This window comes from Zonotrichia leucophrys, chromosome 20 (genome assembly GCF_028769735.1).
Source record: "Zonotrichia leucophrys gambelii isolate GWCS_2022_RI chromosome 20, RI_Zleu_2.0, whole genome shotgun sequence".
In the NCBI taxonomy this organism is placed as follows: Eukaryota; Metazoa; Chordata; class Aves; order Passeriformes; family Passerellidae; genus Zonotrichia; species Zonotrichia leucophrys.
Window position 1 is genome coordinate 8038786 of NC_088189.1, and position 25955 is coordinate 8064740.

Sequence of the window (25955 nt, forward strand, 5' to 3'; positions counted from 1 at the left end):
CCTGGGCTGGAAACTCGGGTACAAACACTCAGCTCTGTGCAAACAGCCACGGGCCAAGTGTGCAGACCTGCCAGAGCAGGTGGCTGTGACCACAGCACTGACTGACCTGCTGTGAGGGGGCAATTAATGCTGCAATTAATGGTGATGCTGGCAGAAAGAACAGCCAGGAGGCAGAAAGGCTTCCTCAAGGCTGGCAGCAGTGAAGGCACTCACTGTAAGTGTGAGAAGGAAATCTACATGGATGCTGAGGGCTGACAGCACACCTTGTGCCTCTGGAAAACCCTCTGGCCTCAAGGCTTCCCCCTTCTGTCACAGCTTCCACTAACTGCTGTCATCAAAGGTCACCAGATGCTTCTTCCATAACATTTAGTGAATAATCAAGGGAGCAGGATGGTGTGGAGGCAAGGGGATGGTGAAGGATAAGGGAACACTCAAAGACCTGGGGGAACAATAATCCTGTTTTGGAGCCAGGACTGTAAGATGCTGTTTAAATGGTTTTATGGAGCAGTTTGAAGTCTGACTGTTCTATCTGCTGACCTGGCCCTGTCCCCTCTCTCTGTGCCTGCTCAGCCCTCCCTGGTGTGCCACTGTCACACTGATGGGAGCTGGAGCCACCTCAGTGAGGCTTCCCAGGCCCAGGGAGGGTCATATTTTACCGTGAACACCTTGATCTTTCCCCAGCTCCTGGCCATCAAGGAAACCACCAGCAATTGATTTAGCTGGGTCAGGCCAGAATGTCATTTATTTGCATTGTTTCAGTATTAAAACTGAGTTTGAAAGAGGTTTTTTAGCTGCTGCCAGTCACTGAACACTGCTGTAACACACAGCATCACCAAAATGAGAATAGGTCAGGTAGCAAAGCTGTTGACAATGCTCAGATGTACTGAATCCATCAAGAATTACAGAATCATACAATGGTTTGGGCTGCTCAAAGCACAACCCAACTTTCTCTGGAAAGGGATGGAGAAAACCAAGGGCATTTTGTTTCATTGTTCGTTTTCATTTTTTTTTTCAAGTTCAGAGAGAAAAAATGACCCTTCTCTTGAAGAAGCTTTTTCTGATGAGCATTTCAATGAAAAATGGGAAGAAGCCAGAGATGCAGCATCCTGCCAGTGGGAACTTGCTGCAAGGGTTGGCTGTGCCATGGCCCATCAGCCACCCAGCCCCTCGTGGAAAGCAGCAAAGGGACCACAATGAGAGGGCAATATAAGGAAAAGAAAAAAGACAAAAAAGCACATAAGACTCAGGCTAGACGACAAGGAAATAATTTATTTCCAGGTCCCAGAAAGACCTTGAGAAAAAAAAATAAATAACAAGGGTGAGGAAATCAACCTTCTAATTTCATCTGGGTAGAGAAACAAAACCGAAGTGACTCCGTGGGACACGGTGGCAGCTGCCAGCTCCCCCTGCGGGGCCGGGCGGGGGGCGCGGGCTCCTCCCGTATTTACAGAAAGGGAAAGGCGAGCGTGAGTGCATGCGGAGCACGGGCTGCGCGGGGATGGGAGGGGTGCTAAACACCTACCCTGTCAGACCCCGTCTGCTAGGACAGAGCCCTGCTATTGCACAACACTTGGCTAGAGGGAGGGCCGGTGCCCGGGGGGCTCAGCTCTGCAGCCCAGAGGGAAAACACGAACACATTCCTGAGGAAAGAGAGGGATTTCTCCGTTCTCCTGCTTGGAGGTGCGGGGTGCCACGTGCTCGGGATGCTGTGGCCGGAGCTGGCACTCAGGGCCCTGCTGCCTCCCCAGCATCATCACAGTGAACCAGCAGCACGCTGGGCACGGGTGCCAGCCGAGGCCCTGAGGGGCTCCTGGTGCCAGCGTGAGCCCAGCCGGGCTCTGCACAGGCGGCAGTGGGCAGGAGCAGCTGAGGGCAGGCACTGGTCCTGTCCCTCTCTGCTGCCAAAGGAACGCCAGCAGCCGGGAAGCAACACGCAGTAAAGAAATGGACACGCATGTACACCTACAGTTAAACCTGCTCCAAAGAGAGAAACAGGGGCTGTAGTTAAACTAAAAGGACAAACCCAATGACAAGCCCAGGATGTGTCAGGCCTTGGGAGACCGTATCAGTTACCTATCAATGATATAATTGATTTTTTTCCCAACGTGAACAGATAAGGAGCTGCACCAGCCAGGATGGCCTGAGGTGCTGTGCAAGGACATCACTCTGCAGGCTGTTCAGTTTTCCCTGTGGTGGTTGGCAGGCTGGGAAGGCACTGGGCACCCAGTGCTTTCCTCCAGCATCATCTGCAGCCTAAGGAGCAATGGCACATCCCACTGGCACCTTCCTCCCCTGCCTCCCAAACCCAGGCATTACATGCAAAAGCAGTCCTGCTGGGAGCTCATGCTGGTTTGCTGCAGGACACTGTGCTGGGCTGGGGACACCCTGGGCATCCCGAGGTGTCACAGATGTGCTGCCCAACCTGCAGCCAGCTCGGCCCCAGAGCTGTGCCAGCAGGTTCTGGCCTCACACACATCTCCTGGGATGGCTGTTCTGTTGCTAACGGTGATGCTCTGCTGTCAGCAGGGTGCAAGCAGGAATTATTCTCCCCAGCCAGGGGCCAGGGTTCTCCTGCATCCTGCAGCAAGGTCCTCCATGGGATGCAGCTCTTCCCGAGCCACTGTGGGCCAGGGAGCACTGACATCCTGCCTGCTGCCCTGTGCAGCTCACACCATTTGCTGACAGCCAGTGGCAGGCTGGGAGCCCTGCAAACCCCAGGTCCTGTGTGAGGGGCTGGCAGAGCCCACCTGGGCATGGTGCTCTGATGGCTCTGCCCAGCACCACAGCTGCTGTGTGGCCCAGGACACAACATCGTGCCTCGGTGACAGGTGGGACATCCCTGTCTGCCCCTGGGGCTGTGGGGCACACCAGCACTTCACAGACAACGTCTGCTGTGCAGGGAGTGTTGGGGATCCCCTTCACATCACCAGACAGGGGTGAAGCGATGGGCAGCACGGAAGGGAAAGCTGTGAACAGCCGTTCTGCAGGGTGTGATCCCAGCGTGGCATCCTCCCTCCAGCACCGTGCCCGCAGCCGGGGGCTGCTGAGAGCCCCACGGGGAGCAGCGAGAAGGAAGACTTCAAAAAGCAAGTAAACTTAGGAGGGGAAAACCTGAACAGAAGTTAAAAGCTTGTTTCCCTCAGCAAGGAAAGCTCTTAAAGAAATCAAAGCTCTTTAAATGCTCTGACTCAAGTGACAAAAACAATTTAGACAACAAAAGGCTCCCGGTTCGCTCTTCCTCTCCTGGATGGGGATCACCGAACAGATCTATTTAAATGATAATTTGTGGGGGAGAAACCCTCTCCAAACCCTCTTGAATTAGATTTTCTCCTTCTTAAGTCAATGCGTAGTGCTTTAATGGAGACTGGCTTTGAGGACGCCCCGGCGGCTCCTCCGGGCTCCCCACCCGAGCCGCACAGGAGCAGTCCCCGGTGCAGCCTCTCGCCGGCAGCCGTGCAGTCCGGCCCAGGGGCACAGGATGCCCTGTGGCAGCTCTCGGGCAGCGGTCCCAGCCCAGGGGGTGGCCGGGGCCAGGGGCTGCAGGGGCAGCTAGGACTCCTCGCTGTCCTCGCCGCCCCGGCGCCCCGCGTACAGCGCGGCCAGCTGCCGGAACCGCGGCCCCCAGCCCCCCAGGTAGGAGAAGTCCTGCTCCGAGCCGCTGGACCAGGTGTTGATGGAGCTCAGCGAGGGCACTGGCGAGTCCGAGCCCTCGAAGGCATAGGTCTGGAACGAGTCATAGGGCGGCACAGAGAGGTCCTCGTCCGCCTGCTCCACCTTCCTGCAGATGTAGTCTCTGAACACAGAGAAGTCCAGGTCCGGGCTCTGCACCCACTGCGGGAGGGCGTGCAGCTCCGAGGATGGGTTTCTGCCTGGGGCCCCCTCTCCTGGGCCCCCACCTCCATCGCCAGCTTTGATCTCGCTGAAGTCGTAGAGGCTGCGCAGGGCTGACATGTCATAGGCCTCCGTGTCCTGCTCACCACCTCCTTCGTCGTTGTATTTAATGACATTGTCCCTCATGTCCTCGTCCTCCTCAGAGGTCAGGTGGCTTTTGTGGTGCCGCTTCAGCGTGAGGATCAGAAGGACCAGCACTGGGGAAGGAACAGACAGTCAGAGGGGTGCAGAGTCTCAGGGATGCTGTGCTCCTGCAGGGACAATCTCTGCTCGGTGGCAGGAGTGGAGGCACAGCACCCCCGGCACAGGGAGCCCTGCCAGGATGCCAGAGGGCTCCATTACCCTGGCTCATCAAGCAGCAGCCCTGCTGTGTACTGGCTTGGAAAGAGGTTTGCCCAGGCTCCAGGGCAGACCAGGAGCTTCCCTTGCCATGCTGCATGACCACTGAGACAGGAGGGAGCGATGGATAAACACACAGCTGGACAGACAAACGGATGGGCTCTGCAGAAGGTGAGCAGGAAAAGGGGGTGCATGATTCACAGCAGCAGCTAAATGCTGGTGGGTGAATGTGGAGCAGATGGCACAGAGCCTGAGCAGCGAGCCGCAGCTGTGTCCTGGATCATCATCCATTCAGCCCATCACCTTTAAAGCACCAATGTGCACTTTATTTGTCTGGGCAATTAGGCAGAAATTTGTTTGCACTGCGTTGGAAAATGAAACCAGTGTAAAGTGCACCCTGTGGGAAAGGGTTTTCTGAACGGAGATGCAGCAGGAGACAGGGAGTGGAGCCACGCCAAGGAAAGGAAACCTCACCAAACAATGTGCTGCCTCCCACAGGTGCCTGGACAAGCCTTGGAGCCGGCCAGGAGCCAGCTCTGGGGCCAGAGAGGGCTTTCAGCAGCTGCATCCATCAAGTGTCCTGTGCTTAACCTGAGGGCGCTGCAACACCCCTCATTCAGAGCCCCTTCCCACATGCACACACTCCCCATGCCAGCAAAGCTTGTGCCAGTGTGCCAGTGTCAGGCAGCAGCAGGGTACAGGTTCTGACCTAGGCAGCAGTCTGGTTTGACCACAGCCCAGCTCTGATCCTGCCCACACACTCTAACACGGACCTTTTCAGGTAAGAGCACACCTGTGAGCCCCACACCATGGGCTGGGCTCACACAGCCCCATCTGCTGTGAGATGCCTGAGGTGGGCACAGCGTGGCAGCTGCCAAGCAGCTCTTGGCTCCTGCCTGTCCAGGCAGGGAGTGAGCCAGCAGCTCTCCAGGCTCTGCTGGGCAGCATCACACCTGCCTGGCACGGGGAACTCTGCTCTGGCTGCCTTGGAGCCCAGCACCATGAGCTGTGACAAACATGGGAGCGCAGGGGCTGAGGTTCATGCCCCCCATGCTGCAGCTCCCAGGGAGAAGACAGATGCACAGAAGCTCTGTGCCCACATTCATTGATGCTGAGGGAGTGGAGCAGGGCTAGGGAGGGCTCAGGGGACAGGCAGGCACTCACCAACCAGGATGAGGACGCAGACCAGCAGCGCGATGAGGGCGCCGGGGCTCAGCGTGGCTGACACCACGTAGGCCGTGCTGTTGCAGGACTGGATGGCCCCGGTGCTGTCACAGCCACACACACGGATGGTCAGGGTCCCTGTGCTGCTCAGGGCTGGGGGGCCACTGTCCACCACCAGGATGGGGAGCAGGTACACGTCCTGCTCCTGGCGGTTGAAGCCCACTCTCTGTGTGTGCACTGCTGCCGTGTTGTCTGCAGGGAACAAGGAAAACCTCAGCAAAGTCACCCCCACATCATCACAGCCTGCAGCACCTGCCAGGGGCTCCTCCATGCTCTGGGTGAACAGCAGCTATTCCTACACCACCCCCAGCAGTTATCCTGAGAGAGCCTGGGGCCTCCTCCTCCTCCATCACATGCTCAGCTCATGGCTCCTGGAACTGCAGCCCCCCTCTAGCCTGAGTGACTGAGCATGGCCAGCTCCACTCCAGCACATTCCCCTTTGCCAGCAGCACCTCAGGGCCAGCCTGGCATCTCCTGTGTCACCACACCTGGCAGTGAGCCTGGCACAGCAGCAGCACATGAGTGTCTGAACCATGCTGACAAACAACGCAGGTGGCACAGAGAGAGGGGAAAAACTTCCAAAAGACCCTCTGAGAGTGGAACAGAGTCAGGATAAAAATCAACTGCTGACATCTACACAACAACAGGCAGGATCTGCAGGTGGCACTGAGACTGCAAGAGCAGACACTGCTTCTTCCAAAGCCAAAAGCCATGAGTGAATGGTCCTGCCTCAGCCGGAGGGCCTGATACCCCTGTAATCCTCTGTAACTCCTGAAGGAGTAGGCATAGCTTCTTCCAAGCCTCCCAGCCAAGTCAGGCATCCTCCTCCCCATCTGCTTCCACCCTGCTGCTTGAGGGGCTCAGCTGGCACAGCACAGCTCGTTAAGATCCCATTAACACGGCCACTTCAGGGGCCCTCCAGGGCCCTGGAGCCAGCCATGAACCCAAGGAGCAGCTGCTGCCCACCAGGAGCAGGGGCAGGCACTGGCACTGGGACTGGCTCCCTGCTCAGGGGTGCTGCAGGCTGCCAGCCAGCAGCAGCATGGGCAGGATGGGGCTGAACAGCAGGTGACAATTGGAGCCAGGTGTCACAAGCCACTGCCGGCTGTCTGCAGCCTTTATCTAATAAACCATGGATTGGCCACTCACAGCAAGGTGCTGCTGTCTACAGACTCTGCTCATCAGAGCTGATTTATGCCAGACCATCCCCTTTCTCTATGAATCAGCCCTTCCATTGGAAAAGACATGTACAGTAACTCTGGCCCTTGGGCTGCTGCCACCACGGAAATTGCTGTATGGATTGGGGGCTGCACGAGAACACCGGGGCATGGTGGGGACAGGAGGTGAGCCAGGATGGAAAATCTGCTGGTCAGCCAGGAAGCAGATCCCAAAGGGTGTGTGTGGCAGCCAGGGCACTGCAGAGCACAGATTCCTGTCCTGTGGGACGCCTGCCACCGTGGCTGAGGCTCCTGGAGCAGTGTGTGGCAGCAGCACCATGGCAGCTGGGCACAGGTGGCAGCAGGAACAGGGGAGCCCTGGCACCTGGGGGCAAGGAGGCTGGACCAAGTGTGGTGGCAGCAGCACCTCAGAGCTGCCTGTGGCCTGCTAAAGATGAGCTATGAAAAAAAATTATTGTTATGCTAATCGTTTGCACAAAGGTAATGAGATCTCATTTGGTGCTGGTCCCCCCTCCTTGCTGCAGTGTAGCAGGGGGATATAAATAATGTTAATGGCACTATCTCAGCAAGGGACCAGGACTAACTCCTGGCTAGTCCAGATAAAAGTGAGCCTCAGACACCTGGATGGAGTGGGGATAAAACCACAGTGTGGTGGTGTTCACAGGAGTCTGAGGATGAGGGAAGAGATGAGGATCTGACTCCATGTTTCACAAGGCTTGATTTATTATTCTATGATATATATTACATTAAAACTATACTAAAAGAATAGAAGAAAGGATTTCTTCAGAAGGCTAGCTAAGACTAGAATAAGAAAGAATCATAAAGGCAGCTGTCTCAGATTCTGTCTGAGCCAGCTGACTGTGATTGGCCATTAATTACAAACAACGAACATGGACCAATCAAAGATCTACCTGTTGCATTCCACAGCAGCAGATAATCATTGTTTACATTTTGTTCCTGAGGCCTCTCAGCTTCCCAGGAGGAAAAACCTTAAAGAAAAGATTTTTCATAAAAGATGTCTGCGACACCACAGGACAATAAGGACAGACCAAAGTGCTGTAAGAGGGCAAGGCTCTGGCCACAGCCCAGGAAAGTCACCTTTGCTGTCACTGTCACACCAGCCAGGTCACCAGCCTGGGGCTGGGGTCAGATCCTGGCTCAGAGGGTCCGTGAGCACACAGCCCTGCACCTCCACTCCACCAGCCCAGCCCTCACACAGGGCTGCTGGAACACAGGGCTTGGAACTCCCCCAGCTGCTCCTCAGCACTGTGCAAACGCAGGGGTAGCACCAAACCTCTCTGGAAATGCAGCAGGAGGCTGGCAACTCCCTTCTGTTTACAGGCAGCTCCAGCTCCTGCGAGGGACCTGCGACAAGGCATGCTGTATTTTTAGAAACAGTCTCTAGAAACCAAGGGGAGCTGCACATGCAAGTGGCAGAGGGGCAGGCACCAACCTCAGCTCAGCCCAGACAGTTTAGGCAGTCTGGCACCACTGAAAAAGAAATATTGCCACCCACCAAGTCAAAATAAAGAACGTGGTGGTTAAATTTAACAGCAGCATGACAGACAGGTCTGCTCAGAGAAACCTCGCCTCAGGAAGGGGCTGAGGGTTTGCCCTGTGACCCAAAATTGAGGCAAGGGAGCCACAAAAATCACAGCTACAAATGTTACTTTAAACATCATGAAACTATATTTTATCTCCTGAACAGGGTGGCAGGCGCCCTTCATCCCAGGAGGGAGATGCACAGAGATTTCAAATGTACAGCAATGAAACTGCTCACCAAGGCTCGACAGCCTGGCAGGGACCACCTGCCCCTGGCACTGAAATGGCTCCACCACGTGCCCACCACCCCCTGCCCCCACCACCATTAACTCCTCTCTGCTGGGTGTTTGCACCCCTGTCACTCACAAACTTTGGTGTTCCCCTCTGAGATACTCCAAAAAAGGTGCTCTGCCATACGATTGTAGTCCTTTTGATCACAGATCTGGGAAGATTTTGCCCAGATCTTGGAATGTGTATCCTGGAATATGCATCCAAGGCAACCTCCTACAAAACAATCAATTGTCATTCCTCTTGGTGCAGTTGCTTCTTTACATGTGGCTGACCCACAGCAGCTGCTTGGGGATGTGCCTTGGTGCAGATTTGTTTGCATTGGCACAGCCCAGGCAGCCCTGGCCCCGCAGCTCTTGTGTCTGTTCCTCTGCAGCAGTTTCCTGCCAAATCCATTTCTGGGGTGATGAGCTGAGGAGCAGCAGTGCTTCTCAGGAGCAGCACTGCAATGTGAGCAGACGTTAATCCACAGCTCTCCTGAACAGACGACTCTGGGTCTCCACACTTGGTTTCCTGCCCAGTCCCCACAAAGCTGCACCTTCTGCTGAGGCTGTGCTGAGTGTCCTCTGATGCCCCAATCCAAACCTTTTACTATCACTGCTTTCCTGCTGCACAAATTGACATTTTCTTCGTAGGATTCCTGCCACCCTCTCTCTGATCACGCAGTGACATTATCCTGTGTTACATCACATCACCTTGTGTGGCAGGGCAGGAGATGGCCCCTCTGTCCACCTGAGGAGCAGGGCACTGGGCACAGGGCAGGAACTGACATGAGCTGAACACACAGGGACTCATCAACATTGCCCTAAGAGGGAACTTTGGAAAGGCAATATACTCTGGTGGTAGCTTAATGTCACTAGGAATAATAAAATAATTAAGTCTCCCAGACTCCCTCTCCAAAGAGGCTCTTGGCAGCCTTGAAGATAGAACTAATAAATCCTTCTCATAACTCAATCTCCAACAGGGCTAGCAGAGCAGGAGGGATTTTGATGTCCCTTCCCTCTGCCACACTCACAGGGCCCTGTGAGCACCTGTGTTCCCCCTCTCTGCTGCCCCAGAGCCTGGGAGCAGCAGCTCTGGGGAGGAGCACCCGGCCGTGCCTGCGGGCACACTGCTGCCAGAGCTGCCCCAGGGAGCGCACCTCCTCCAGCCCCAGCTGGTGGAAGAAACATCCTGGTTTTCCCTTCTGCCTCTTCCTTCTCTCGAGTTCTCAGGGTATCAGGCCACAGCACCACTGCTGCTCCTTCTCTGTTTGCTCAGCCCCGAGGAGGTTTGATGCTCTTTTACACACACACACCCCAAGCCTGCCCCAGCCAAACGAGCATCTGTGTTGCTGGTGCTGAGAGGGGCATCCCTGCGGGGCTGCAGGAGGCTTCCTCTATCCTCAGGCAATCCACAAATCCTAACATTTTGCTTTTGATTGTTAGGATTTTCAGATCTTCTATCACCCATTACATGCTCTTAATGAGACCTGCAGAGAGTTCAGGCATCTGCTTGCCGAGCCCTTGAGCCCTGGAGTCAGTAGCTCCATGTGTCACTCCACATTACCTAGCACTCCTTCCAGGTTGCTGGGCTTGCATGCTTTCTACCATCCCTTCCAACACAATTAGCATTTCTTGGAGAACATGATTTCAGGCTTTAATTGCCTTTGATCCCGCTGTAATCAATTTTCTCAGGGCAGAAAGGCCCAGCAAAAGGCGAGTTAGGAAACAGAGGATGGTGAATGCCTTTGGAATGGCACCAGGTGGATCTTAACCTGGTCAGCTTCTCTAATTCCATCTCTTCCTTTAGTCACTCCATATGAGGGGCATCTTCTTCCTGGATGCTCGCTGTTGTTACCACAGGTGACATTTACTCCTTTGATGAATCAGGGAGTGTGTGAGAGCTCCCTCAGACAGAGCAGAAGCAGGGAAAGAGAGGCACCAACAGGCCATGGTGCTGTTTCCAAAAGCCCAACTTGCCCATCACCTGTAACTCAGCTATGTGGCTGCAGGGACACCCTTGGTTTTTGCATCTCCAGCCCTGAGCCAGCACAGCTCTGTGTGCCACACCCAGGACATCTGGATGGAGCCCCAAAAGTGCTGTCCCCACCCTGAGAACAAATCACTCCCCGAGGTGGCTTTCTGGTGCCACAAAGGAGCCAAGTGAAGTAGGTGCAAAGCAAAAGAGAGGATTTAAGCAAGAGCTTAGAGAATCCATCTGTGCTGACATCCATCAGTGTCACTCCTTGGCTGCAAAAGCAATATTTATAAATCACGTTTCAAAACTGGCTACAAATTTGTACAAAGAAACAGATGGGCTGGTGGTAGCAGTTTGTCACCACTGATATTTGCACGGGGGAGTAGAGACAAGTGCATGGTGGAGAGGGGTGAATGCAGGAGAGGGAGGCAATGGGGGAACACAGGGGAGGATGCAGCAAGGTCACCTACGAGAGCAGGGGCAAAGGTGAGTGCACCCAGGGCAGCTGATGGAGTGGAGAAGGGGCAGAAATCAAAGGGAGGGAGATGGCACCAAGGCCCCCTGTTAGAAATGAGGGGTGCCTCCATCTGCCACAGGCAGCCACCTCCTCTTGCTGTGGAAGACAGCACTGCTCAGCAACTGGGAGGGTCTCCAAACACTCTGGGAATAACCCTGCAGCAACAACATTTGTTTTTCCCAAGAGCAGGAGGCGGGAGGTGATGCCAGCTTTTACTCATTTTATGCAGTGTTACACCACACAAAAAGCTCCAGGGATCATTTAGCACAATGAGTTACCCCGTGCCACGAGAGCCTCATCCCACTCAAGAGAGCAGCAGCTCTGGAGGAGATGGTGGCACACGTGTCCTGCATCTCCTGCAAGGGCAGCTCTTGGGCACTGCTGTGGACACCCACACAGAGCCAGGGAGCCAAGCAGCCTCTGCCAAGCCCCACACACCCCCAGCCAGTGCCCTGGCAGATGAGCAAACAGCAGTGGTGGCTCTGGGGTGGCAGCCTGGCCATGCAGACACCCTGGCCCAGAGCTCAGAGCCTCATGAGGGGCTGGGCAGGGATGGACACCTGGTGCAGCTCAGCCTGTTCAAGCACATTTTCATAAGGTTTGCCAAAGAAAGTGAGGGAAGTTAATCGCTGGGTGTGGGGCAAAATCTGGCTGAGGATTAAAGCCTGTTTACATGATAAGAAGCAAAGGTCTTCTGAACAGCTGCCCTTGAGCAGAGGGGGAGGGACTCAGGTCAGGGACAGCTGTGCTGCTCAGGACACAAAGCAATATCCAGCTGTGCTACCATCACATCTGAAGCTTTTCCATTTTGACTATCCCTAATAATGCTGAACCAAACTGAGCAAGCAGGATCTTACGTCAGCAGAAGGCTCCTGTGATAAGCTCAGAACAAACTAAACCAGGCTTTTGGCAGATAAAGCTGCAAAAGCAGAGAAAGAGAATGATTTTAAAAGAAAACCCAACCAAAACCAAAGAAGAATTTCAATGTGATCTGCTGGCCCCTGCGATGAGCACATGAGGTTGGAGAGGGTCCCAGTATCTGCAGGGGACTCTGCTGTACCCACTGCTACAATCAGCACCTAAATTCCCCCTTAAACACCAACCAAAAATAGGAAGCATCCTGATAACTACTTTTCTGGATTGTTACTGTCTGCACAAATGCAGCCTGCAAAGTCCAACAGCAGCCAGGCTCAGCCAGCAGAACCTGCATGGCACCCCATCACTCACAGCAGCACTGAGTCACCCAGGACGAGCTACTGAGCTCAGAGATGCAGAGAACCCCAGAGCTGCCCAGAAGAACAGACAGGCTCTGCCTGGATGAGCCCCAGGAAACAGGGGAACTGTACCCAGAGCCACCACCTGACAGGGAATCAGGCTCTGCAGGCTGTATCCCAGAGAACCCACTGTGGCTGTGAGCTGCCCACAGCATGGCTCCACTGCCTCCCAGGGCTCTGGAGCTGCTCCCATTTGTCAGGGGCACAGGGCTGGCCACCCACATGGCAGCCCCAAGATGACCCCAGCTCCAGGATTTACCTTGGAGAGGAATAAATCATAACGCTCAAAATGGGAGCGTGTTCTTCTATAAATCCACATCATCTCCTTGCCTGCAGGCAGGTTGGAGATTTCCCATCAAGAAAGGGACTGAGAGCCCTGAAAATACCAAAGGCTTAACCAGACAGCATGAGAGGAGCTTTGTAGCTGCTTGCAGCAAGGAATAAAGCTGGCAGAGCCTCCTTGAGGAAATCCAAGCTGTTAGCTGATCAGTCCCACCATTTCAGGTTGACAAGAAGCTCTGCAACATGCCCAAAGCACCCAGAGCTGGCACAGAGAGACCATAACCCAGCTCTCTGTCCATGGCCAGAGGTGCTGCTCAGCCTGAAGGATGCTGGGCCAAGGGAACAGCAGGACTCACCCTGGATATCCAGCAGAGAGAAGTGGTGGTTGTTGGTGGCCTCAGGCGCCAGGGTGAAGTAGAAGCGGTGCCCGCTCTGAGGCTCGTCCCGGTCCACAACGCTGATGGTCTGGATCAGCTGTGGGGAGAGGGCACAGGTGAGCACCAGAGCTGCCCCCACAGCCTCTCCCAGGGCCCCACTGCAGGGTCCAGGCAGCAGCATCACCAGCTGCAGCCAGGGAGGGATGAGCCTTCAGCCCTGCCAATGGGCTCAGTGGGAGCAGCAGAGTGACTCCCCCTGGGACAGGGGCTGCACACCAAGGCTCTCAGGCAGGGGGGACAGATGGACAAGCTGGCACTAGTCCAGAGTGCTGCCTGCAGCCCTAGACCAGGGCTGGGGGACTCTCAGTACCTGGCCTGGCTTGGCATCCTCACACACAGCGGCTTCATAGGGGGTGGCAAGCTCAGGTGGATTGTCATTGACATCCAGGATTCGGATACGGAGAGAGGCCCTTGACACCTGGGAGTGGTTATCTGAAACAGGAAGAGAAGCAGAGCTTCAGGACAAAGGGACAGCTGCTGCTATCAGAGAGCAAACCCCACATCCCCATCTGTCCAGAGCCCATGGTGGCTGCTGCCAGCACTGCACCTCTGCCTGCCTGTGGACAGCCTGTCTGCAGGACAGCAGCACCTGCAGAGCACGCTTCAGCCCCACTGCACCCTGCAAGGGAAGCCCAGCCACTGGGCTGTGTGCCAAGGAGCCCTGAAGCACCACCTGATCTACCCCTGGAAAACTAGAGCAGCCCAAAGCTGATCCCAGCCACAAGGGTCAGGATCTGTGCTGCAGCAAAACAGCACCAAGATGGGACAGAAAACTGGGATGTGGGATCCCCCTGGTACCTGGATCCTGATCCATAGGTGCTCAGGACTGGCAGCAACATCCAAGGGTTGGGCAAATGGAGCTGGGATGTGAAACAGCTGCACCAGCTAAGGGCACAGGTTGGTGGTGAGATCTGTCTGTCCAGCTCTGCTGTGCCCAGGTGACACAGGGTCAAATGTGCCCCACTGAGGCACGAGGCTCTTGCCCAGGGACTCAGGACTCTAATGCTGACACTGGGGTTTTGTTAAACACAACATCATCCACCAGCTGGCATGAGGGGGGCACACAGTAAGGCTGAGGGCAGCCCTGTCACCCTGGCACTCACCAGCCCAGCCCCACACAGGCAGTGCTCCTGGGGACCCCCTCCCTTGGGGCGCACTCTGCACGTGGGATGGGGCAGCATTTACACCTCCACTCACTGCAGCATCACTGAGCTGCACACACACTGCCGAGGGACACCGAGCCCGTGGCACAGGATTATAAATCACTCTGGAGGGCCTGATGTTTGCTGAAGCACCTCATATATCTCCAGAAATGAGAACTCCCTCTTACTCCATCTCCTTTGTTTTACCCAGAGGCTGCACCTGTGACAGAACTAATGCTTCTCTCCACGCTCAGGCAGGAGTTCTGCTGCCTGTTTGTCTATAACATTAATAGTGGCCCCAACTGATCAGGTGGGGGAGGACCCCGGGGAGAGGAGATTTAGCGCTGCTCCATAATTAGCCAGGAACGTAAGCCCCCTCCCCAGAGCTGCCTTCACCCGGTTCTCACGTTATCACTCCCTCTCACCCAGACCAGCTGCTCTGGTGATTAGATAGTTGTTTTTGGGGGAGGGAGGCTGAAGTCGTGACTAAAAGCCTAGAACTATGTGTTATTTTAAAAGGCATATTGGTGCAGTGAAATTGCTTGCAGGAAGAGAGGAAGGGGGAGGCAGCGGGGTGAGAAGGGAGCCCGGGGAGGCGGCGGGGTGTGCGCTTGATGCCCACAAATGAGCAGGAAGAAAAAGGGTTCAGTTCCTGCAAGAAGGAGGATGACAGCGTTTCATCACCCCCTCCTCAACCCACAGGGAAGATGGATAACCATCCCTGCTGCTCAGCTCTGGAGCAGGCTGAGATTGCTGAGAGAAAGATGAGAAAAGGCAGGAGAGGGAGAGGAGAGGATGCCAGTTCTTCCCCTTCCTAACTGTGACCCAGAGGAGGAGCTGCTCCCTTAGTGCCCCACAGTGTGGGAGCCAGCTGTGAGCAGGAGCCATCCCAGCACTACCAAACCCAGGAGCTGTTGGGATGGTGCGTGCCAGCTCTGGACATCCAGGTGCTGTCTTCTCTTCGAGTCCACCTCCCCCAGCCCCTGGGGAGGGATGTGAGCAGCGTGTTCAGAGCCAGGCAGAGGCACAGGGGTCACATCCCTGCCTGGGCACAGAGCTGGGCACCCGCACCCTCCCCTCCCCAGCCAGGGCTCACGTCCTGCTTCCCTGGGCACAGCTCTGAGACAGTGACCTTTCCAAATGCACCCTGTCATACAGAAACTGTCCTTCTGCCCTTCCAAAACTGCTGAAGCCTGAGGCTCGTGCTCACTCCCGGCTCAGTGACGGGGTCAGAATTTGACGTGTCCAGGAACATCGAGGTTAGAAAGGCAACTGCTGCACTCTTGTCTACCTTTCCAGTGAGGCACACATCAGCTTCTTTGTATTTTGGCTGCACAATGTATATTTGAAGGTTTCTCAATGCTTTATCAACTTCCCTCATCCTTTGAGCCAATACCTGGATTTACAGGTGGAAAAAATGAAAAATGGTTGGATGCATTTGAAAGAAGCTATCTTCAAAACATCTGAAATAAAGTTTTTCATAACAGTGGCATAAACTGATATTATAATGGTCAGAAGTGTGATTGAGATTGTTGGAGCTCACCTGTGATGAAAGGCACAAAGCACTCAACTAACAGGGGATTCACATCTGCGAGGTCAGAAACTCTGGCAGTGCTTTGTGCACGCACCCAAAATGCCAGAAGGCTCAGCAAGCAGGTGCCAGGGACAGAAAGAGAAGCAGAGAGGGTGGATGAGGCTGTGGTGTGGCTGCTGCAGGCACCTGCCCTCACTGGGCTCACCTGGCCCATGAGAGAGGCGAGGGCAGCACGTGCTGGCTGGGGGCAACCGGAAGGGAAAAGAACCATCTTCCATTGCAGCCTCTCTCCTCGGTATTCCAGCTCAGCTGACTGACATGCAAATTAGTTTAATTATTTCTTCTTCTAAAATAAATTATATTTTGCAGTGGCTGCAATATGTTGTGTCAGGCAAAATTACATTCAATATTTTTAAACTAATTGATGTCAGCCTTGAGAAAACCTGATTGACAGCAGAGAGAAAACTAGGCTGCTACCTAAACGCTTCCCTAAATTAAAATTAAACATGCCGTTTTTCTGCATTTCCTTCAGGAGTTGGAATGCTATTAATCTGAAAAGACTGAGGAAAGAGACATGGAAAACAGACAGAACAAGAGGGAGATGCTGGGAGCACAGCCGTGCAGCATGGGAGCTCCAGGCTGGTGACTGGCAGCTGCCTTTGCCAACATGGGAGGAATTATTTCAGAGCCACTGGAGCTGCTGTGCGTGGGGGACAGAGCTGTGCCCAGTGCTTCCCCACTGCTGCATCTGTGGCACAGCCACCAGCGTGGCTCAGGGCTCAGCCAGACACCCTGCCCAGGTGCTGTGCAGCAGAACAGGCAGCACTGGGACAGGGCTGGCAGGGATGGGACAGGCAGTGCCAGGATTCTGGAGCAGGAGATGGTCTCAGTCCTGCTGCACAGCAACCCTCAGGCCAAGAGTTAAATGCTTCAGGGAATCTTCATCCACATCCCAGAGTATTTCCTTATTTAATTAATCATGTAAGTAAGTAATCTCAACAGGACAATATTCTCCTCTTCAATATTCAGAAGCAAAACACCAACTTGGCCTCTCCCTGAGCTGCAGACAGCTGAGTGCTCACAGGACTGACACTGAGCAGCTCTGGGCAATGCTGTAGCTCTGCAGCAGCTCCCAGGGATGGGAAGGGATTGACAGTGCTTGGTCACCCCTACTGTGGCAGGAGAGGAGGGGACTTGTGGCTTCTGCTGTGCCAGGATCCAGCCCTTACTCCTCCAGACCCTCACGCAATCTCACAACAAAACACTTTGCATTTTTACACACAAACATCTCCTGTGGAGCTCCAAATCCAGCAAATGCCATTTGCCCTCCTCCCCACACACACCCCAAAGTGCTCAGCAGCTTCTCTGGGTCTGAGGAGGGCCCAGGGGACCCTGGGCTGGCACATGCAGCTGCAGCACCTGGAGCAGCCCAGCTCAGGGACACTGCTGGGCACAGCATCCAATCTGCTCTTCTGTGTCAAGACCAAATTGGTACAATACTGAATTCAAAATTTTTACATTAGTAAGGAAGTCAGAAGAGACAGGAGTGGAATTTATTTCCTCACTATCTCAGCAAATTGGGAGAAGAAAATGCAGAGCAGAAGACTGGGATGTGCCACTCTGCTCTGTAGCCCTGGTGCCACGGTGCTGGGGCACAGGGTGGGTTTGGAGCTGTTGTGCAGCTCCTGCCTGCAAACCAGAGTGCTGATGCCAAGGACAGAGCAGGGCATGCCAGGGGTGTGACTTGTCTGACAGGTGGCTGTATCAGAGGCTGGAGCTGAAAACGTGGTCCCCAGCTGAGGGGAAGCAAAGTGGAAGCAGCAGTTAAGCCAAGTAACATAAATGGCTCTCACCTCTCCTGAGTCCTGCCCAAACTCAGCAGCATGAGAGTCATTAAATTGCATCCAAACACAATGCTCTGATTAAAGCCAGTCTCCAGCAGGAAGATTTATCATCTCAATTACCAGCAGTGGACACAGCAGTCAAGGCCTCATCATTTTACATGAGCAAAGAGGAAAACAGGAAGAGAATCACTAATATTAGCCCAAGGAAGGTAAACAGCTTGCGAGGGAGATGAAGATTTATCTGTGGAAACGCTTGGCCTGGTCCCAGGGCAGATTAGCTGAACAGCCCCCATGCTTCCTGCTGGCTGCCATGCTGCAGGCCAGGCACTCTGCTGGTCCTGGCAGCTCCTGCTGGGGGACAGAGCTGCCCTTGCTCCTCCTGCACCACTGGGGAGCCCAGACAGCTCATGGACACAGCTGGGCACCTGCTGCAGCTTTTCTTACTGCTTCCAGGGCAAATACACCCTGATAGCCACAGGTGGGAAATAACCTGGACATGGGCTCTGCTGCAGGAGCAGTGGGTGCCAGACAGGGCTCTCCAGAGAGGGGGCACAGCTCTCCTTTTGTCCCCAAAAGCTGCCTGTGGGAACAAGGGTTGCCAGTGGGGCTGGTCAGTGGCGCAGAGTGGGGCTGGCCAGGGACACAGAGTGGGGCTGGGCAGGGACACAGAGTGGGGCTGGGCAGTGACACAGCCAGTGACACAGCCAGTGACACAGCCAGTGGGGCTGGGCAGGGACACAGAGTGGGGCTGGCCAGGGACACAGCCAGTGACACAGAGTGGGGCTGGCTGTCCTCCAGCCTGCAGTGGTGTCAAACCCTGCCCAGGACAGCCCTGACAGCAGACCAGGAGGGCAGCTCAAGGAGGCCACAGGGATGCAATATCTTGTTGCAATGCACTCCAGGCCAGGTGACTGGTGCCATGGGAATCAAGTGGGTCCTGGCACCACAGGAATTCAGTGGGTACGGTTTCCCACCAGCCCCAATGAGCTGAGGCACAATCCTGAGCAGCAGGACTCCCACTGGGTTTGTTCCATTCCTCCTGCCAAGTTTACATCTCACTGAGGACAGAGACTATGTGACCACTTCCCTCTGATGGAGTTGTTGAGGTCCAACCCTGTGGCACCCAGCTGCACCCCACCAGCCCATGGTGAGCACCACAGACACCTGTGTGCCAGGCACTGCTCTCCTGGGTGTGCTGCTGCCCTGCATTCCCCACTCCCACTCCAGGGCTGATCCCACTGCACTAGGCACATCCTGACAGCTGCTGCACAGCCCTGCTCCCAAACCCCTCCATCACTCACAAGGCTGTACCTTTACAACTGCCCTTTCCACCAGAGGATCCAGACATAAATTGTACTTTAAATTCAATATCAGTCATTAATATTTCATGATTACAAAACGTTAAGGATAATGTCACTGGGAAGAATGTCTGGGCAGCTAAAACGGATGAGTCAGAGCTCACCATGGGAGAAGTCAGAGCACTGAAGAGTCTCCCTGGCTTTTGAAGCAATCCAGCCTGACAGGCTTCCCTGCCAGAGGGGAGCTGCAGCATTTACTGACTTGTTCTGAAATCCTAGCCACAGCGTGTAAATATTGTCCTTCTGATTCTTGTCACCTCACGTTTGCTCTGGATGCTGAGTTGTGCTGCAGTGCTGCCATCCCCCCTCCCTGCAGAGCCTCCCCATGGAGCCCCAGCACAGGGCACAGCTGGGCTGCCCTCCCTGGGATGTGCCCAGGCAGGGCTCACAACAGGGCCACAGCCAGGGAGAGCAGGGGTCACTACCATCACCCAGCACAGAGCATTGGCACAGGGAGGGACTGGGATGCACCATGGAGCCACAGATATCCCTTCTGGGCACTGGGGGCTGGCCAGGGCCACTGACCCTTTCTCTCCAGGGCTACAGGGCCTGTGCCCTCACCTGGCCAGAGTGGGTGCAGGATGTGACCTCTGGGACTCAAGTCAGGTCTTGACCTGGCTCCTTGAACATGAACACTCAAGAATGAGCAGAGAAACACTCAGGGCAAAGCCTGAGAAGGCTCCTGCCCACAGACAGACAGGCCTTGGCATATGTCAGCAGGGGTAAGGAGGTGCTCTGCAGCCCCAGCAGCTCCCTGGTACCCACTGCAGGGCCCAGGCTACCCTGGTGACTTGCACCTCCAAAATACAGAAAATTCTGAAGAATATGGCAATATCTTTCTGTTTCCCAGCATGATGCCTGGAACATTCTGCTCCCACAGTCCCTTCCCACTGCTGCACCCCAGGATCCCCCATCCACTCCTTCTGTGCCAAGGCTGCACCACCCCAGGCACACAGGAGGCATCCAGAGCTCCACACCCAGGTGCAGGTACATCCTGCCAACCCCAACACTGAGAGCTCTGGCAGAAGCAAGGGCTGACAGTCCTGCAATGCCACAGGGCTCCAGGTGAGGGGACATCCAATCCACCAGGGCACAGGACTGATGTGGGGGAGGCAGTGATGTGAGCACAGCCCCCCGGGAGCCCCCGGTGCTGCTCAGCAGGTGTGAGCGCAGGCAGCAAGCTGTGCAGGGTTGACTGGCAGGGATGGCGCAGAGATAACACAAATTTGATTAGTGTTCATCAAATATACTATTCGACCATGCTCCCTTATTAATGCTCAGCTCAGGAAGAGTATTTTTAGGTTGTCTAGGGAGATGTCAGACTCAGTGCTGCTGCATTTATTTTTCTTTTTTACTTCGGTGTTGATTAACACTCACGTCTGGGCAGCACTCAGATTCCTCCTCCTGCCCCCCACAGCATCCCTGCACCTCACCTGCCTCCATGGCCAGGACAGTGATGTTGTGCCACCCTGCTGTCTCCCGGTCCAGGACCTTTCCTGTGACAATTGCCCCCGTTTTGGCATCAATGTCGAAGATCCTCTCGGCGTCGGTGCTGCGGTCAATGGCGTACCTGGGACCAGGCAAAAGGGAAACCATGAGCAGCTGGAGGTGCCCAGCCTACCCTTACCAGCAGCCCCAGGGTACTGGAATCCAGCACCACAGGCCCTGTGGCACTGCTCTCCTTGTCCTGGGTTGCAGCATGGCACAGGAAGGCCACATCTCTACCAGGCTGCAAGCCCAGAGCATTCAATTAAAATTAAAGTGTGGCTTTTGGTGCATAAAGAGGAGCTGTGCACAGACTTTGGAGAAGGGGAAAATCCTGCTCTGATGGGAACGTTATGGTTTGGATAGACAGAGCAACACAAGAACTGTGGGCTGTAACTTCACCTGTGACTCTGGGAAGCCTCAGCGCTGCAGGCTCAGGAAAAGCATGAACCAAAGTGAAGGTGGGCACCCCTGCTTGAGGAGCCCATCCCACCTCCCATCCTCTGTGCTGCTCCTGCCACTGCATCCCCAGGTGAGACACCCAGAGGGCAGGACACAGGAGGCTGTAAGCCACAGCTGCAGACACCTCAACTGCAGCTACAGTGGCACAAAGCACAGGCTCTGGGCTGACCATGTGTAGCTGGTGAAGCAATCCTGGCAGCAGAGCAGTGGCAGCAGCCAGCATCCCCCCATCAACACAGCACAGCACAGCAGCAGCCCCAAGATTTGCCCTATTTTGGGCTTCCTGTCCCACAAGGAACAGGCTGATGAGCTCCTCCAGCTCTGGCTGTGTCCAGCTGCCCAGCAGAGACCCCTCACAGGCAGCTCTCACTCTGCTCATTCTGCTGCCTCAGTGCCGCCCTGAACAGCCCCTCCTGTGGGAGGAACCCACATACTCCCTGGGCCACCCCCAGAGAGCACAACTCCCATTCTCCCCAAGGGCAGCCCCACAGCCCACGAGGAGTCAGACACCTGGTTTGGCCCTGAGCCTTCACCAGGGCACCACAAATCCATGTCCCAGTGGTCTGTCCTGCATTTCCAGCCATTACACATGGAATGGAGCAAGCCAACAGTAAATCAGGGCACAATGAGGTGTGAGATCCTGAAGGAAAGGGCTGGAAGGAAAGTCTGATCCAGCTCAGGCTGTTGAGCACAGCCATAGCACAAATAACAGAAACCACCACTGCAATCAGAATTAGAAATCCAGAAGGCCTGCAAATCACAAACAATACAGCATAATGTTATTGTGTACAGCATCTTTCACACACACTGAATCCCAGAGTGCTTCACAGAATTAAATAATACAAGACAGAAAAGAGTACAAAGGATAAATTACCAAAAGCAGGGCTGTGAATAAATTAAAGCCTTCAGTCACATGTCCAACCACAGAAGGAAGATAAATGCAGGGACAAAGCAAACTGGAAAGCTGGTGAGGTGGGACTGAGAGGACACAGTGGACAGGAACAGAGCAGGACAGGCTCCAGGCTGGCAGCAGGTTCAGGACAGGGGAAGTGCTCCATGTGCTGCAGAGCAGTTTTCCAGCTGTGGGTGCATCACCCACATGGCTCACAGCCAAGGAACATCAGCTCACCTCCTTCATGACCCTGTGCTGTTCTGCCCCATGCCCTGGGATGGGACCAGCTGCAGATGGGAGTGCCTCTGGCAGAGCCCCTGCCCATCCACACAGCTCTGATGGAGCACACAAAAAGGCATTCCTACAGTTTAACATGTTACACAGTACCAGATTACATTTCCTAGCTCTCTTCCTTTCAGACAGATGGGCAGATGAGAGAGTAAATACAACAGCACTTGCTTGTAGCCAAATAAAAACATTCAAAAGTCATTATCTAAATTCACTTGCACCCAGCCACCACCTAGTACTTATGCAGCTGAATTGCTCCTGCTCCCTTGCATCTAGAGGTGATGGACATCTCCCACACAAAGCCAGGTATAAGCTCATGTGTCTCAAAACCAGCTACCAGGGACTGCCTGCATTTTCTGCCCCAGCTCCCAGCTGGCAGCAGAGCTTTTACAGGCACACAGCCAACTCCAAAAGGGACAGTGACACTGTCTTGGCATGTACTGCAGCCTCTCATCCACTCTCTGCTCACTCACTGCAAAGGAAAAGGAGAGGTATGGCCACTCTGAATTGTACAAACCAGTCCAATGTTCTGCTGGAAAGAGGAACAGAAACTGGGATGACAACACCTGCTACCTTTCCAACAGCATAACCAGTTCTACATAACTGCTTCCATTGTTCTCCCACACCCCCTGACCTCAAACATGTCCTGCCTTCCACTCCACTTCTTCATGCTGTTAAGTTCAAGATGGTACTTCACCCTCCCCATGGCTTCCCTGCCTCTCAGAGAAGCACATGCCTGTTTTAATCACACTTCTGTCATAAACAGAGACATCTGCAAAAAAAATCCACAAAGAAAAACCCAGTTAGTGATGGGAGACACCCCCAGGCCTGGACACATCTGACAGGGCTGCCCAGCCAGAGGGCAGGAGGATGGCAGAGAGTGCTCAGGGTAATCCACTGGATCCTGTTCTTATGCTTCTCATAGCTTTGCTGCTGAGGATGTCCTGTCCCTTCTGCATGGTCTGTTTGGGACATGCTGCCTGTACCCCATGGCCAGGCACAAACCAAACCACCACTCTGATCCCTTTGGCACCATTGCCACAGGGAAATGTCACCTTCTCAGCATGCCCCAGGGAAGGAGACAGAGCCCAGCACACTGCCTTGGCAGGGCTGACTGTGGAGGTGGCCAGACCAGCTGGGTCTGCAGCTCCCAGAGGCCATGGATGCTCTGGGCTGCTGTGGGAGCTGGGGACTGGGAGGGTGGCACAGGCATGTCCATCAAGCCACAGCCATGAGCTGCTCAGAGCTGCAGATCTCACAGCAGAGCTCACCTCCCAGCAGCTTCCACCTCACCCCATGCTGGAGTGAGCAGGGCTTTGCTGGGCTCACTCACATCATTTGTGCAACACAACCTTCACCACCTCTACTCCAGCTTCATATTCACCCTTCCCACTGCAGTCCAGCAGTGCTTCTCACCTGGGAAGAGGCAGCATTTAATCCCTCCTCCTCCAGGTGCTCAGAGTCAGGACCTGTGCTCATCTCTCCTGCAGCTGGCTGGTGCTCTGGAGCTGCAGTCCCCAGCTCTGATTGGGATGCAGACCTTGCACTCCATTTCCTTCTCTTCCTGCTGGCACTGCCTCTTGGTCTGGATGTTACAAGTGACTGTTTAATTTCGACAGCTTTCCCCGTGCTCATCTTTCCCATGAATGCGTTTCTCAAGCAGTTTGTTTCACTTTTCCCCTGAACACAACAAGAAGCACATTTTATGCCATGTGTTTTGTTAATAGGGAGCTTTTCAAACACTGTATGAAAAGCTTTTTGTTGTGTTTGTTTTTTCCTCCTCTCCCTTTTGTATTGAAGCAGGTTGTAGTTCTTGCTGTGCTGTTAGAGTCTATAAAATGCCCATGTCCAACACGTGTCTCCAGATTTTGTGAATGCCAAACAAGAATATCTCTGAGAACCTTAAATCCCAAGCAACATCTTCCCAGTGCTGATAAAACCTGGAATGCACACAATCAGAGCACAGGCTCCCACTGCAGAGAGAGAAACAAAAGGCTCCCATACAAACAGCCTCACACACACAGACAGTCTATCACTGTATTACTTCATACAATGGCTCAGCTGAGAAAAACTGCACTATGCTCAGAAAACACACAGCTAAAGCCAAAAAGCCAACTGGAAACTAATTTTTTTTTTTCTGAAAAGAAACAGTTCCAGCCTTTGATAGGGAAAAAACCCAGGGATGGAATAAAATAAAAAGAACTGGACCTTTAGGAGGGCATTTCCCACACGGAGGGTTTTGTGCCCCACAGAGGGTTCATAGAGCTGCTTGGCCATGCTGAGCTCAGCACAACTCCCTGCTGGTGTCACTGGGAGGGTGTGAGAGATGGGCCCATTCTCTGAGAGATGGGCTGATCTCCAGGAGCCTCCCACAGCCAAGGCAAGCAGCTGCCAGGGGCTCTGCAGGCAGCACAGTGAGCTCTGTGCAGCTGGAGTGAGGCAGTGAGGAGGTGCCTCAGGGACACCCCTTCAACCCTCACATCTTTGTGACAGGTCACTGAGACCCAGTGCAGCTTGTGGGAAGGGATTTGTTCTCAAACCAAGTGGCTGCATCCTGTGGATCACCAGGAAGGCAGGGGAGCATCAGCTGGAATGTGCCTCCAGCAGTTGCTTTGGGCAGTGCAGCAGGAGTCGCACAGCCTTGTTCCTGCTGGCCTGGGGCTGGAAACAAAAAGCCAAGGGCACCTCCCTTCCCGTTTGGCTAAAAATACCTCCTAAACCTCGTTACTGGCAGCCTGGTGTCAGCAGGACCTGGAAACCCTGACGGAGCTGATTTCTGCTCTGCTGTCTCTGGCAATCCTTGTTCTTTGCTGCCTCAAGGGGAGAGTGCATCTCGCTGTGACAGGAGTGGTGGCTGTCCCTGCTCCCAGGCAGAGTCAGCACACAGACCCGAGTCCGGAGAGCAGCCCCTGCAGGAGCACAGCCCTGCCTCTGCTCCCAGATGAGGAGCAGAAGTTAAAGGGATCCACTGAACTGCAGCATCTTCAAAGGGCTCATACCAACTTCAAGGCACCGAGGATCAAATGCTGGTCGTGCTGCCAGGACCAGATGCTCTCTAATGTATCAGAGGTGAAGTACAAGTGCTGGCTTCTTGTGACTGAACTTCTGAGCAGCACACTTGAAACGAGAGGGGACTTAGTGCCTCTCCTGCTGACGGGTTAGTGTCACATCCTGGTGCTGCAGGGTGCTGGCATTAATGTCTGTGCACTGCTTTGAAGCTGTTAACAGCTGCCTACGCAGCAAAGTATTTTATTAAATTACCTGGCTAGCCAGAGGACAGGGAAGCAGGAGAGATCCAACTCCACCTTCCTCTTGCATTGGTGCTGCATCAGCATGACCAACAGCAACCTGCAGCTCCACTTGGTACGTGTTAAATGTCTGTGAAGGCTCACCCTGCTGCACTGCCACTGCTCACGACAGCAGGGACTGCAGCACCAGGACTGAGGGATGGACAAGTCCCACAGGGCAGCAGGGGGGACACAGGATGAGCTACCTGCCTGGGGATAGCTGGAGGCAGGACACGCATTTGAATGCATCAGCCCTGACAAGGGAAAACACATGGCAATTCCCAAATGGCAATTCCCAAGCTGCAGCAGATGCCTGGGAGTCCTGTTGGCTGGGTCCTTGTGTCTGAGCACGAGGCATTGCCTTGCCAGCACCGAGCTCACTGCAGGAGAGACTCCCAAAGCGAAGTTTGGGCTCTCACCATCTCATTCCTGCCCAGCACTTGAATCTGCTTCTCTCTGGTCCAAGTCTCCAGTGCTTTCTGTACAGCATGAAGAGCTTCCCTTCACTGCTTTCTTTTGGTCTGTCTGCAAACAATGCAGCAAGCTCCACAGGGGAAGCAGCACAAAGAACAAGAAAAAGCAAGAATAAGAATAGTTCTGTCCCCAAGGTCCCTTTTCTACAATTACAGATCAGAAAGTAAAATCTACGTTCTGCAGCACTGCTAGGAACAGTCAAGTGCAAAAGCACATGCACATGTGCACACACACAGGTATGTGGGCACACCACTGTCC

General features: G+C 54.3%; 1 protein-coding gene across 2 annotated transcripts in view; it reads right to left on the reverse strand.

Moving 5' to 3' along the window:
* Positions 1–1243: 1243 nt before the first annotated feature.
* The window catches only part of CDH22 (cadherin 22), a 79486-nt gene continuing 54774 nt past the window's right edge, over positions 1244–25955 (reverse strand). For both annotated transcript variants that reach the window (XM_064729628.1, XM_064729629.1), the window contains exons 8-12: positions 20243–20379; positions 13242–13363; positions 12851–12968; positions 5395–5646; positions 1244–4088 (exon numbers count right to left, since the gene is read on the reverse strand). In XM_064729628.1, the coding sequence (XP_064585698.1) occupies positions 3550–4088; positions 5395–5646; positions 12851–12968; positions 13242–13363; positions 20243–20379 (1168 nt within the window). In that variant the 3' untranslated portion in view covers positions 1244–3549. The remainder of the gene's footprint in view (positions 4089–5394; positions 5647–12850; positions 12969–13241; positions 13364–20242; positions 20380–25955) is intronic.